Consider the following 13792-nt stretch of genomic DNA (forward strand, 5'->3'; position numbering starts at 1 on the left):
TTTTCAACTTGTAAACAGAAAAATGGTCTCTTCTCATGATGGGAAAAAACAAAGATGCCTCTCACTTTAAAGAACTTCACCAAAAGCGAGAAGAAAAAGTTAGAGAACAACTTGAAGGCACTTCCAAAAAGCAAGAAGAAAATGAAAGAAACTCCCAAGAAACTTGAACAAAATGTTCAACTTGGCAATCACTTTAAAGAACTTTATGAAATGCAAGCAGAAAAAGAAAGTAGTCAAAGAACCACTTGAGAGCACTCACAAAAAACAAGAATAAAATGAAACAAAACTGAAGCTGGCATCAATCATTCAAGAAGAAAAAAGAAAGAACAAGGGATTTAAAATAACTTTACAAAAAGCAAGAAGAAAAGTAGGAAGAAAGTTGAATAATATGGTCCTTTCTTTCCATGATTATCTAACCACCACTGTTCGTTCTCCTTGGTGACCAAAGGAATTGAAGAAGAAGAAGAATATGGCTCTCTCTGTTGTATCTTGTGTTGCACAATACCTTGGTGGCCTGCTAATGCAAGAGGCAGAACTCTTAGGTGGGGTTTCAGATCAGATTGTGAAGATCCGAAATGAAATGACTCGGATACAAGCCTACTTAATAGATGCAGATGCAAGACAGGATGAAAGCGCAGTTGGTCGTAATAGGGTTTCAGAAATGAGAGACCTTGCATACGATGTGGAAGATGCCATAGACACCTATATTCTGGAAGCTAAGTATAAAAGCTTCTTCAATCCAAAGAAATATGTACGACTTCACAAAATTGGGAAGGAGATCAAAGGTCTTGAAGCCAAGATAATGGACATCACTCGCGGTGTAGCAACTTACAGTACAAGCCAAGGAGAAGGAACGAGCTCTACAAGGGAGACACGGCAACAGTTGAGACAATCCTATCCACATTTTGACGATGAAGATGTTATCGGCATAGACAACGACATTAAGGTATTGGTTGCAGAGTTGATCAATAAGGAAGGCCCCCGTCTGGTTTCCATTGCTGGGATGGGGGGATTGGGTAAAACTACCCTTGCCAAAAAGATTTACAATCATGATCAAGTGAAGCGTCATTTTGATTGTCGTGCTTGGAGTTTTATTTCCCAACAATTCCATGGAAGAACCATTTTGCAAGAAATCATAAGGAAAGTTTCCAATCCAAATGAAGAAACGAGATTTGAGACTTTGAATGATGGAGAATTGAAGGAGAAGCTTTACAAGGTATTGGAAGACAAGTGCTATCTGGTGGTCCTTGACGATATATGGAGCACAGTGGCATGGGATGTTCTAAAATCCGCATTTCCGATGTAGAGGTATTGGAAGCAAAATAATGGTCACCACTAGGATCAAAGATGTTGCTATTCATGTAGATTCGTTGGGCTATCTTTACGAACCTGTGTGCTTGACAGAGGAACAGAGTTGGGAATTATTCAGTAAAAAATCATTTATTTCCCCTTCCAAGAATATTGTTGCTTCAACTACTCCTTATTCTTCATTCCCTCAAGATGTAGATGTAGAGAAGATGGAGAAGTTGGGAAGGGAGATGATGAAAAAATGTAGAGGTTTGCCACTAGCAATTGTCGTACTTGGAGGCATGCTGGCAGCAAAGAAATCAATTCATGAATGGGAGATGGTGCGTAGAGACATTGGCAGGTACCTGAACAAAGCGGAAAAGTTGCAAGAACAAGAAGCAACAGGTGGTGGTGTTTCATGGATATTGTCTCTAAGCTACCATAATTTACCTTCTTACTTGAAGCCATGCTTTCTGTACCTCGGCATCTACCCAGAGGATACCAAAGTCCATAAAAGGGACTTAATCCAAAAATGGATCGCAGAAGGTTTTGTGCAAGGAACAACGTTAACAAAGGAGGAGATAGGAGAAGAATACTTTGTTGAGTTGATTAACAGGTCAATGGTCCAAGTGGCGGGTGAAAGGAGCTTTCGTGGAAAAGTCAAAGCATGCCGGTTGCATGACTTAATGCGAGATGTATGCTTGTTGATGGCAAAAGAAGAGAATTTCCTTTGTACGTTTGATCATTCTTCCACTTCCACTTGTTTGGTGGAATCATCATCAATTTCTAATTACCATCGAATAATGCGGAGACATGCCATCCACTTCAGTTGTGACAGCTACAGGTATGTTTCTATGCAACAACCCACAAGAAGTAGAAGAAGTCCACATCTCCGTGCCTTCTCCTTATGGATGACATCAAATCCAGATGAATCCATTGGGACATTAAAGTTTGTTTGCAAGAAATTCAATTTTCTTAGGGTCCTAGAGCTTGAGGATGTCAAGATTGATAGCTTGCCAAGAGACATAGGGGAGCTGATTCACTTGAGATATTTGAAGTTGTCCCCTGAGTACCATGGTACGGAGGTTCCAGTGACTATAGGTAATTTACGGAGCCTACAATTCCTTATACTCATAGGCATTGATACATTACCGAACGTGCTATGGAAGATGGAACAATTGACTTACTGCAATTGTGACATCAACTATGGTACGCACAATAACAAACCTTTGCGAGTGGATGGACTGAAGAATCTCTCGACTATGATTCTTTCTGGGGGGACTGCTATGTTGGATGGTTTGGCAAATTTGACAAATCTTCGATCATTGAGTCTTTTTCGTCATGGAAATTTTGACTGGACAACACTTTCTCATTGCCGTAGCCTATGGAAACTGTGTCTGTATGGGCAAATAGCGAAACTACCAAAGTCAGATGAATTCCCACCTAATCTAACAAAGCTAATGTTGAATGGTATAGACTTAAAAGAAGATCCAATTCCAACGTTAGAAATGTTACCGAACTTGGAATGTCTCCTGATATGTTTAGGTGGCAGAATCATTAAATATTATTTCTCCACAAAGGGGTTTGGAAGACTTCAATACCTACAACTTCATTATATAGATGGTTTGGAGGAATTGGAAGTGGAGAAGGGAGCACTGCCATGTCTAGTCAGACTACGAATCCATAGATGCTTCTGCTTAAGAAAGCTTCCTGAAGAAATAAGATTCATCACTAGCCTCAAGAAATTGGAGGTAATAGGGATGCCAAATAGGTTTGAAGAAAGGCTTCAAAAAGATGTAGGGGATGATTGGCACAAAATCCAACACATACCCTCCATCATAATACGACGGATCCATCTTGATAATCATCGACAATTGCGTACGTACTTCTATTTTGCTTTCATATATAGCTTCTCTCTCTCTCTCTCTCTCTCTCTCTCTCTCTCTCTCTCTTATCAATACTAATGTACAATTTTTTATGTGCAACGTACGTGACTCTGTTTCTGCATTTATTTATTTTTTATGTTAAATGATCATCATTTGAACAATAAAAAAAAAAATTAAAAATTAAAAACAATGGGTAATGATGAGATCACTCTACCTGTTCTACAAATTCTGGTCTTCACTACCCATTCCAAGATCAAGCGCTCCATTTTTTAATTTAAAAAATGAATAAATAATTAAAAATCAAGATTTCAATTGAGGTGGTTTTGAGTTCACGCCACTTGTTCATCTCATGGTGGTTTTTTTTTTCTTCTCGTGTCATAGGCAAAAATAAAAAATATTAGGTATGATGCATTTAAACCGATTTAAAAATCAAACGGAAAGATAAAAAAAAAATAAGTCAAACTTTCTGAATACCCAAAAAAAAAAAATGGATAATACAGATTTTACACGTTTAGATTTAGACAAAAAAAATCTACAGTTCTTGTGTTTATACAACAACCACAATCGCCCCACAAGTAAAATTCCAAAATTTTACTTCAATCATATTATTACCAAAAAAATCATAAAAAAAACTTCAATCTTCAATCACATACCTGATGAAATAGGAATCTCACTCATTTTAAACATTAACTTATTGAGATTGTCCAAATTGAATGAATGAAGAATTAACAGATTTACCTCCTGGAAAATAATTTTTTTAACAATAAAAGGAAAAGAAAAATAGAAGAAAAAAGAATCACAAGTACCTCCTTGCTCTGTATTCTGTATTCTACGCATCAAGGTGACAAACCCCTATGCTCATAGAGTACCAATGTTCAGTTAATGAGACGCTTTGTTTAGATCCTTGGTACGTTAATTAATTGAATTTCTTCTTCTTATCCACAACTTTCCTCTCTCTCTCCCCCCTGTACTTTGCCTTTATAATTATGAAATCAAATACTAATTCCCTCGTCTTTTTTCTTTTTTGACCCAAGCCACTTGAATATTCTTTTGGAGTTAGATGATCATTGCTAGACCTTAGACATGTTCCTTCTCATCTTGACCAACATAAAGATATTATAAATTCTTGTATGGTTTCTTTAGCTTCCATTGATTGGAGGTTTTTTTCTACCATCATTATTTTGCCATGTTAATACTTCTATTTGATTTATATCCTTTTTCTTCTTCTGTAGGATTTGAAGGTAGCAGCACTTGTCCATATATTGAGGGAAAATAGAATGTTGAATCGATGATGGCATGGATTTGTACTTGAGAATAGACAACTGAGATCTCTTTAAGTCTTGGATTCATATAATTAATGATGTTTCCTACTTTTATATTACTGCGTTTGTTATTATATGTAGTCTGTACTGCTTCTATAAATCAGAACCATGACTCAAGTTTCTTTTCTCTCTGCTTATGCCATTGGCAGTCTTTGATCACTATTCAAACCATGGATCCTATCCCTTTAAATTAAAGGAGTTAATCATCAAGAAAGGAAGTTCATGCATAACAACCCAGGCTATATATATATATATATATATATATACCTGATGACAATTAAATCTTATCAGAGAAAATGCCAATTTCAGTCTAAACAGAGCTAACAAAGTAGCAAAAAAAAGCATGAAAGTATCTAGGACTACTAAAAGAGTGTATAGACTAGTTAGTAGGAGCTTAGACATTCATGGGAAGATATTTGATTAAATTTAAGTATGAAATTTGACCCGTAGCCAAACTAGATCACTCCCTAGACATCCAGTAGTTGGAATTGCTAAATCACCATTCCTTGTGGAACAACTAGGTGTGTAACTCATGCATTTCATAAACCATTGTGAATGGGCTGTCTATAAAATCGTGGCATGATGCCATTGCCAAAACTTATTGCCAAATGGTCAACCACACTGAGAAGTAATGCTAGAGATCAACCATTTTGATTCCCTTGACACTGTTGTTGCCAAATGTTAATCACTATTCTTTTCTCTATTTATTTCCTTCCCCTCTTCCACACACCCCCCCCCCCCTTCATAAGGCTACAAAATTTTTCTTGCCCTGTTCGCTCTACCCAACCTTTAATTGAAGGGTAAAGGTAAAGGTTTTGTTATGTTTATCTTGATTTGCATCAAGTAGTTTTGCCATGTGGAAGGGGAAAATTTTTTGTTCAATTTTAAAGTCATTTGATTGGATTTTTTTATCAGTTAACCTTCTAAGGATATTTTTGGATCTATTGAATCTTCAGTTTTGACGTGGAGTGAAATTCTTGGCTTATATGAATGCTTCATGTCAAGGATGCATCTCAATCACTGAGATAATCTCACAAGACGACCTTGAATACTGTTATTCTGGGTATCATACGACTCAAATTGTTGCTGTAAATTATTGTAGGATTAGCTTGTGACACCTTTGTGAATCCTATTATTGAGGTTCTTTGGAGTTGCCACTGATGTGGTCTGAAATACTGTTTACAGTGAGCTCTTTTAAAGGGAAAGCTTCAGTTGACTGGCAATGCTGGCAACCTTAGACCCAAAGGCTACACTACCCCTTTTAGATACAAGGGGACTTAGTTACAAACCATTAGTAGTAACAAAATGCTGGGCACCAAAAATTTGTTGTAATTAGATACTTAGCTTTAGTAGAAAAAGAAATATATTGGTGCTAAAACTGCAAAGAAAATTCTGGATCATCTCATGAACCCAAGAGGTAAAATGTATTACAGAACATAGTGGTTGGTTACTGGGAAAGCAAAAAAAAAAAGAACATCGTGATGTAGCAAAAGGGTTTTATACAAGTATTACATTCTTATACAGGTAGAACATTTGGAAGTCTGTTCTCCAGTGAGCTAAAGGGGAGAGGAGTAGCCCGTTGGGTTGCCTTTAGACGCAAGCAAGCCAGGTGACCACTCAACTGGTTGTTGCAAATGGGGAGTTTGCTTGCTTCAATTGTTGCTTCCTTCTCTTTCATATAAAATCACAGATGTGTAAGAACCCAACACAAGCATAAATGACATTTTGCTCAAGAACTCAACTGAGCATCAAATATATTTATATATTTAGTACCAAAACAGATCATCTATGTATGACATTCCTAAGAACCTTGGTAGTTCAACTGGTTTTTACCTCCACGTCTTTTTGACAAATCCAGTGTGGTAAAAGATGGGCAGAAATTGATAACTGAAAATGCTCCAAAAGGAATCAATAAGAAGAATGAAATACGTACCCCAAGCATGAGAAAAGTGAATCCTCTTTTGGTCTTGTTGTCCTCCAGAAGATGGGTCTCAATCAGCTTCCGCAGATCAGCAAGGTTTGAGTCCTTTGCAACCTTCAACTTCGTAATAAATTTCCCAGAATTCTCCTTTGAGGCCTCCCACTTCACGTAAACTTCAATGAGACCATCAGTGCTGTTCCTATCTCCTGGTTTGTTGTTCTCTTTTGAGGCTTGGGCTGTTTCAGGAGAGGGACACCAATTTCCGTTCAGTGGAGCAGTTTCCATTCTTTTCTGCTCATTTGAAAATTTAAGTGTTATCAATGGTATAGCTGTTAATGTTGAATCGAACTGTAGAATACCAATAAGGTCTTTCTGAATTGCATCAGGATTCAAATTGTGAATCTTAGGATTCAGAACAATTCTCCCAAACAATAGGAAAGTCAGAAGCAAGGAAAGAACTTATTATCCCTTTATTTAATGCATCACAATTAAGTCAAAATCATGTATTGGAGATATTTAAATTCAAACATATTGTACAAGATTCTGAATTGGGTTGTGAAGAAGAAAAAATCCAAACTCCAATTGTGAAGTGGCTTCCTAAAACCCTTGGACAAGTGTTAGAGGAGTTAAAAGAAAGGAAAAGAATAATGAGTCTGCTCGAAAGGATTTTTCAGATTACCAAGTTTGACACATTTCAACTGAATCAACTCAATTGGGGACTATTTTGTGATTCGTAAGAATCACAAGAATCGTCCAAATCAAACTAATTCGGTGGCGCACACCTACCTGGGCCTTGGCCTGGCAGTTTGCAGTGCTCAGTGGAGTACATGCATGCCTGAGGGTTAGTCACTTGATCAACTCCTCTCAAGTGCATCGGTGCTTGGTTTGCACCAATTTCCGTGCTTTCCAAGAAGTGTGGCCTTGGGCCCCTCTATTAACTCCTCCGTTGGCTTATGCTTGGCCCTTATGTGGGTCTACTATGTAATGGCCAATAGGCCCTTGAACTTGAACCAAAAATAAAATAATTCAGTGACTAAGTCACGGGATCAATGCAAACTTTCAAAGGATTATTCTGAAACACAACTCAACAGAGTTCTGTGAATTGTTTGGGCACTGATTCACTTTTGTCATAGGATTCATTGTCCAAATTGGTGGGATTCAACTACATAGGTCAGTGGCTTTACCATGAGTGCTCGATTTGGTGTTTCTGTCATGTTTTTTTCTGTTACATCGGCCAGAATTTGATCACCCAGTCCAATCCCAGGTGCAAGAACAGTTTGAAGCTCTGATATTTTGTTGGAAAGAGATTTCATCGTGACTGACTCATCATCAACTGTCCTCTTCGGAGAAGATTCGATGTCAGAAGCTTGAGGTCTTTTTGGGTAAGGTGTTGGAATTCTGACATGTTGGGCAAGCTCTCCGTGGTTCCCACAGAGCATGAAAATATTTTGGATTCTTGTTCTTCTAGCAGAGGCGGGATCTTTCGCATTTTCTAATTCACCCATCACTCCTGGACTTACATGCTTCTCCTCGGATTTGTTTCTTCTATAATCAATGCACTCTGTATCCTTTCTACAAGAATGTGGTATAGATACAAGCTTCTGTGGACTAGCGTCATAACATCCCATATTTAATTTGGTCCCTGGACTAGAGCCATAAGACTTGGTAAACAGTGAAGCTGTTTCCTCTACTACTTCTTTTTTCACCTCTTCGTCATCCACATTTTCTTTGTCTTCTCCTTCATCTTCGAATACAGTACTCAAATATACTTTCTCTGTGAATCTCGGTGCAACAACCATATCCTTATATTCTTCCTCTCCCTCAGCAGTCCAACAATGAGCGTTAAACTGAGTGTGGTTACCTAAGTTGTCAATCTGGCGTACACCCTCATCTATCTCTTTGACATGATGAACAAGTGGTTGCATGTCCCCCATATCCAGGTCCATGGATTTCTCCATTCCATTGTCACCATCAGAATAAATTTCCATTAGCTTTTTTGCGAGGCTGCTTCCATCCAGGTTTTGTAACCTGTTCTTGTCACCGCTCCTGTCTGTTGAACTGTTAAGTGTAGTCTCAATTTCTTCCCTCTGCCTCAGCATCTCAACCTCCTGCTGATGTTGCAATATTTTCTCTTCCAATTTCCTCCTTTCCAATTCAACAAATTCATTTGCCTTCTGGTGGCACTCCTGCAACCTCTTCTCCAACTCAAGTTTTAGAATTTGGGTTCTCTCGTTGACTTTCAAGTTGATCTCTTCTTCACTAGCTCCATAACCCCTCCCCTCAATTGCCTCCAGCTTGGCCCTCAGAATAGGAATTTCTTCTTCTTTTCTCAAGAGCTCTTTATGGGCTTCATTGCACTCTTTCTCCCTAAGCTTGTTCTCCCTTTGCAGCTTCAAAATGAATTGGTCCATGGCCGCAATCCGTGAACCTATAACCACAGCAGAAGTGGAATCCTCAGCCCGAGTCTTGTCCTTGGTTGGTGTAGTAAAGCCACGCACAATGCACTTAGCCTTTGCCCCATATTCCAAAGTGGAGATGGTCTTGTGGATCTCCTTGGGATCAGGACTTGCACACAATATCATCAAGATTTTTGATTTATCATCCTCAAAAGAATCCTAAGACAAGGGAAAAAACTAAGATGGGCACCGAATGGTGTCACTAAACACAAGAGTAAACCATACTGGCTGGTCCTCACAAAATCATGTGATCAATCACAATGGGAAAAAAATTACCTGCAGAAGCATGGTTAGCTTGCTATCTCTGAACGGAACATGAGAATCTCCATTTGCTATGGATTCAACTACCCTCTTCAGGGCAATATTCCCCTGGTTGATCTTTGCTGTCTGCAACTCAACAAAGGAATAAACTGCCCATTCAGCATCACAAAGTAAGACATTCTAATTCCCAAAGAACTGTGACCGAGACTGATCTAGGATTCAAATCAAAATTAATATACGCAAAGCACCTCTTTATGTTAGGAAAAGGTACTTCTAGGAATAAAGTTGTCATTCGGCATCAATTTGAAGACACTGATCAACTAAGAAATGTTAGGGTAAGCCTTTTGAGATTCGTATCAAAGCTAATAGACACAGAGCTCAAACAAAAGTTAGAACAAGATATTTTATAGTATAAGGTAGTGTCACCTGCATCTTTGCCTCGAATCCAATTTGGCCAGCCTGCTCAATATTTTCAGAACCAGCCATGTCAACAAGCATCAACCTTCCTCCCACAGAAGGAACATCCAAGATGACCTACCAAATTTACAAGTCAAATGAAGTTCCCATAGCAGAAAAAGTACGAACCAGTCAAAACATAGATAGAGAATGCGGTGAAATGACAAACCATGCAGTTCTATCATTACAGTTAGTACTTTTCACAATCCTTCGCTTTTCCACTTTTGCTACTTCTTTGGTAATCTTTCCAGCTTCATGTCTAGAGATAAAAGTCGCATTCTTTGCCTTCTTCCCCATCACTTCAAGTCTCACCTAGAATCCAAAACCGCTCCTATGGCAAAATCTGAAGCATCACACATCAGTTCAAAAGGTTCAGTCCAAACAGGTGGTTGAACAATGGGTGCATTGGTCAACTCCTTATTAAGTTGTTTGAAGGATTCTAGGCACTCTTTAGAAAACTCAAAAGTTTGATCTTTGGCAAGTAATGAAGTGAGAGGTCGAGCTAACTGACTAAAGTTCTTAATAAACCTTCTATAGAAGCCCGCATGCCCTTGAAAAGATCGGACATCCTTAACAGATTGAGGAGGTGGTAAATTATCAATTAAATCCACTTTGGCTCTATCTACCTTAATTCCCTCCTTGGATATTACATGGCCTAAAACAATACCAGATTTAACCATAAAATGGCATTTCTCCCAATTCAAAATCAAATTCTTAGATATGCACCTTTTCAAAACTAGAGAAAGATGATGAAGACATGCAGAATAGGAATTCCCATGAATTGAAAAGTCAGCCATAAATACTTCTAAGAATTTTTCAACCATGTTAGAAAATATGCTCATCATGCATCGTTGGAACGTAGCAGGGGCATTACAAAGCCCAAAAGGCATATGCCTGTAAGAAAATGTTCCATATGGGCATGTAAAAGTGTCTTATGTTGGTCCTCTAAAGCAATTGGGATCTGGTTATAGCCAGAATATCAATAAAAAAAAACAACAGTATTCATGTCCAACTAACCTCTCTAACATCTGGTCAATGAATGGCAATGGAAAGTGGTCCTTCTAGGTTGCCACATTAAGTTTTCTGTAGTCTATGCACACTCTCCACCCAGATTGGACACGGGTTAGAATTAGTACATTATTGGCATTGGGAACTACAGTCACACCAGACTTCTTAGGCACTACGTGAACTGGGCTTACCCATTGGCTGTCAGAAATAGGACAAATTATTCCATGATCCAAGCACTTTAAGATCTCTTTCTTGATAGCTTCCATCATCACTAAGTTAGCTCTTCTTTGGGGTTCCATGGATGGTTTGGAATCCTCCATAAGATGTATATGATGTTGCACAATAGAAGGGCTTATACCCTTGATATCATCCATGGTCCAACCTAGGGCTTCTTTTTTATCTTTTAACACTTTAAGTAACTCTTCTTCCTGGCTTGAGGTCAAATTTGAAGAAATTATTACAGGAAGAGTCTGGTCAGGCCCTAGGAAAGCATACCTCAAATTAGATGGTAATTCCTTAAGATCTAGCTTAGGGGGCTCAACTATGGAAGGTTTTGGGAATGGAATTGGAAAGAGGTCTTAAGGGGTTCACAGGTGTGTGAAGACTCAAGACTTCAGAAAAAAAAAATTTCACTATCATCATCCAACTCATCCATACAGTTTTGGAATTCTAAATCAAAATTAATATCAAAGTTGGTAATTAAATCATCAAAAAAATCCAGAAAATCCTCAATTATATTAATCTTTTCTTCCATATGTGGTTGCTTGCCTATCTTAAACATGTTAAACTCAACAGTTTGGTTACCAAAAGATAATCTTAGGAAACCATTCTGGCAGTTAATTAATGCATTACTGGTAGCCAAGAATGGTCTTCCTAGGATTATTGGGATCTCATCCTTGGTTGAGAAGGGCTTGGTATCTAACACAATGAAATCAACAGGAAAAATAAATTCCCCCACCTTTAGTAAGACATCATCAACCATCCTTTTAGAAATTTTAACAGACCTATTTGCCAACTGAAGAGTAGTTCTAGTGGCTTTCAATTCTCCCAATCCAAGTTGCTTGTACATATGGTAAGTTAAAAGATTCACACTTGCACTAAGGTCAAGTAAGGCATGCTCAATGTAGATGTTGCCTATGACACGAGATATGGTAGGGCTTCCTAAATCCTTATACTTGGCTACTATAGGTTGAGTAATTATGGAACTAATGTTACCTACCAAGAACGCCTTTTTGGGCACACTAGTGATACGTTTGTGAGTACACAAATCTTTTAGTACCTTTACATAGGCAGGGATCTAGGATATGGCATCTAAAAGGGGGATGTTCACTTATACTTTTTTGAAGACTTCTAAAATTTTGTCCATGGAAACAGTCTTCCTTTTGTTTACCAAGCGATTAGGAAATGTGACAGGATGAACATAAGGACTGTTAGGGATTTTCCCCTATTCAGAAGAATCATTTTTGGTTTCCTCAACCAAATCATCTTTAATTTCAGAAAAATCTTTAGGTTCATCAGACGAACCTGAAACAAGAGGTACACTTGTGTCCTCAACTGAAGGAGAGTTAACATGAGTAATAGATGAGGAAGATTTAGGAACGCTCTGTTGGTATTCTCTACCACTCCTAAGGGCATAAACAACATTACATTGGTTAGAGGGCCCTTGTTAGGTTTGACTTTGTACTATATTCAGTGGTGCATTAGTTGATGTTTGTGAACTAACAGGTTGATGATGCCTAGGGTTAGGCTCTGATTGACTGGGTAAAGTTCTTTTCTCCCTCTCACACATAATTAAAACAACTTGAGTGAGTTCTCTCGTAAGATTTTGATGGTTTGTCATGAGGAGGGCCATATTTTTTTTCAAGTCACTTATTGTACTTACCTCTCCAGTGCTGGTAAACCCAGGGGGTTGCTGATAAGATGATAGGAGAGGGGCTCTAGGAAAACTAGCCTAAGGTCCTACATTTGACCTACGAAAAGTATTATGAGAAAAAGATTATTGTGCAAAGGGAGGACTTTGGAGTCTAGGTTGACATTGATTATGGAAATTGGAAGGCCCTGCTTGGTTACCCTGATTCCAAGAGAAATTTGGGTGATTTCTCCATCCTAGATTGTAGGTATTACTATATGGATTATTCTGGTATAAGGCATTAACACTATCATTAGAAGTGCCCCCAGAGGTGTTGGGGCATTCTTCTAGGAGATGTCCAGGGGACTGGCACCAAGCACAAATCTTAACCAAATTGACTGATGATGGCTCTCTAGGAACAATAGCATCAATTCTCTTGATTAGGCTATCCAAATGGGCTTCCTTGGCTACTATTCCATCCACAAAATATCATTTTCCTCCTACGGTTCTTTCACTCTCTTGGGTTGATTCCCACTCACGGGTTTTGTCAGCTAAGTCAAGTAAGAATTTCCATGTCTTTCTTTCGTCTGTAAAGGATGTGAATCCCTCAAGGTACATAGACTCTATCATTTGTTTAGTTGGATAATCAATACCCTCATAAATTATTTGACATAAATACCATAAGTCTAGGCCATGGTGAGGGCATTCTTAGAGTAGATCCTTGAATCTCTCCATAAGTTTAGAAAATGACTCACTAGACTTTTGCCTAAACTGAAGGATATCACTTCTAAGCTTATTGGTCTTGTGAGTTGGGAAAAACTTCTTAAGGAAGACAACTGTGAACTGTTCCCATGAGGTTATGGAGTTTGTGGGTAACCCATACAACCTTTCTTAGCTTGGTCTTTCAATGCAAAAGTGATAAACCTAAGCTTAACAGCATCATCAGCTTGGATCTTAATTAGAATACATACCTCTTCAAATTCCCTTAGAAATAGGTATGCATCCTCAGAGGTCAACCCATGGAAGTGGGGCAACATAGTGATGTATTGAGATTTGAGTTCAAAATTATTGCCCTAGGCTTGTGGTAGAACTATGCAGGAAGGTTGGACTGTTCTAGCAAGGTAGAACCTATCTTTCAGAGATTTAGATGAAGGGTTTTGCTATTGGTCTCCCATATTGAAGGGTTTTAAAGAGAGCAAATGTATAGGGTCACTATTTATTGGATCTCTTCTTTCTAACCAATTCTTAGTATTACGTACCCACCTAACACTCATGCAATAGAAAACTACCCACAACTAGAGTAAGACAAGCACAAAAGAATGGATAGCAAATTTTTTTTTAAGAAT

The 13792-nt window shown here is 38.3% G+C and overlaps 3 protein-coding genes and 1 non-coding gene across 4 annotated transcripts; 3 read left to right on the forward strand and 1 right to left on the reverse strand.

Moving 5' to 3' along the window:
• The first annotated feature begins 469 nt into the window (after window positions 1–469).
• On the forward strand, window positions 470–1306 carry LOC122070598 (putative disease resistance protein At1g50180). Its single transcript, XM_042634795.1, has one exon. The coding sequence runs from the start codon at window positions 470–472 to the stop codon at window positions 1304–1306; it is 837 nt and encodes a 278-aa protein (XP_042490729.1).
• A 19-nt stretch (window positions 1307–1325) lies between these two features.
• Window positions 1326–4554, forward strand: LOC122070595 (disease resistance RPP8-like protein 3). The gene is made up of 2 exons (XM_042634792.1): window positions 1326–3165; window positions 4406–4554. Exons 1-2 carry the CDS (start codon window positions 1326–1328, stop codon window positions 4447–4449), a joined length of 1884 nt encoding a protein of 627 aa, XP_042490726.1. The 3' UTR covers window positions 4450–4554.
• Window positions 4555–6296: 1742 nt separating this feature from the next.
• On the reverse strand, window positions 6297–9886 carry LOC122070599 (kinesin-like protein KIN-10A). Its single transcript, XM_042634796.1, has 5 exons — window positions 9794–9886; window positions 9560–9667; window positions 9149–9259; window positions 7601–9031; window positions 6297–6707 (listed from the first exon to the last, which is right to left on the reverse strand). Exons 1-5 carry the CDS (start codon window positions 9884–9886, stop codon window positions 6297–6299), a joined length of 2154 nt encoding a protein of 717 aa, XP_042490730.1.
• A 3248-nt stretch (window positions 9887–13134) lies between these two features.
• On the forward strand, window positions 13135–13241 carry LOC122070603. Its single transcript, XR_006137863.1, has one exon. It is a non-coding gene; the product is annotated as a small nucleolar RNA R71 (small nucleolar RNA).
• The last annotated feature ends 551 nt before the right edge of the window (window positions 13242–13792 follow it).

The sequence above is a fragment of the Macadamia integrifolia genome, unplaced genomic scaffold, assembly GCF_013358625.1.
Source record: "Macadamia integrifolia cultivar HAES 741 unplaced genomic scaffold, SCU_Mint_v3 scaffold952, whole genome shotgun sequence".
Lineage (NCBI taxonomy): Eukaryota > Viridiplantae > Streptophyta > Magnoliopsida > Proteales > Proteaceae > Macadamia > Macadamia integrifolia.

What these genes read in the sequence shown, in the direction of transcription:
- LOC122070598 (XM_042634795.1), top strand. Translation starts at nt 470, where the DNA reads ATGGCTCTCTCTGTTGTATCTTGTGTTGCACAATACCTTGGTGGCCTG.
- LOC122070595 (XM_042634792.1), top strand. Translation starts at nt 1,326, where the DNA reads ATGGTCACCACTAGGATCAAAGATGTTGCTATTCATGTAGATTCGTTG. An exon ending in TGATAATCATCGACAATTGC is followed by an intron (nt 3,166 to 4,405) that starts GTACGTACTTCT and finishes CTTCTTCTGTAG; the next exon opens with GATTTGAAGGTAGCAGCACT.
- LOC122070599 (XM_042634796.1), bottom strand. Translation starts at nt 9,886, where the DNA reads ATGGGGAAGAAGGCAAAGAATGCGACTTTTATCTCTAGACATGAAGCT. An exon ending in AAGTGGAAAAGCGAAGGATT is followed by an intron (nt 9,668 to 9,793) that starts GTGAAAAGTACT and finishes TAAATTTGGTAG; the next exon opens with GTCATCTTGGATGTTCCTTC. An exon ending in GATTCGAGGCAAAGATGCAG is followed by an intron (nt 9,260 to 9,559) that starts GTGACACTACCT and finishes GTTGAGTTGCAG; the next exon opens with ACAGCAAAGATCAACCAGGG.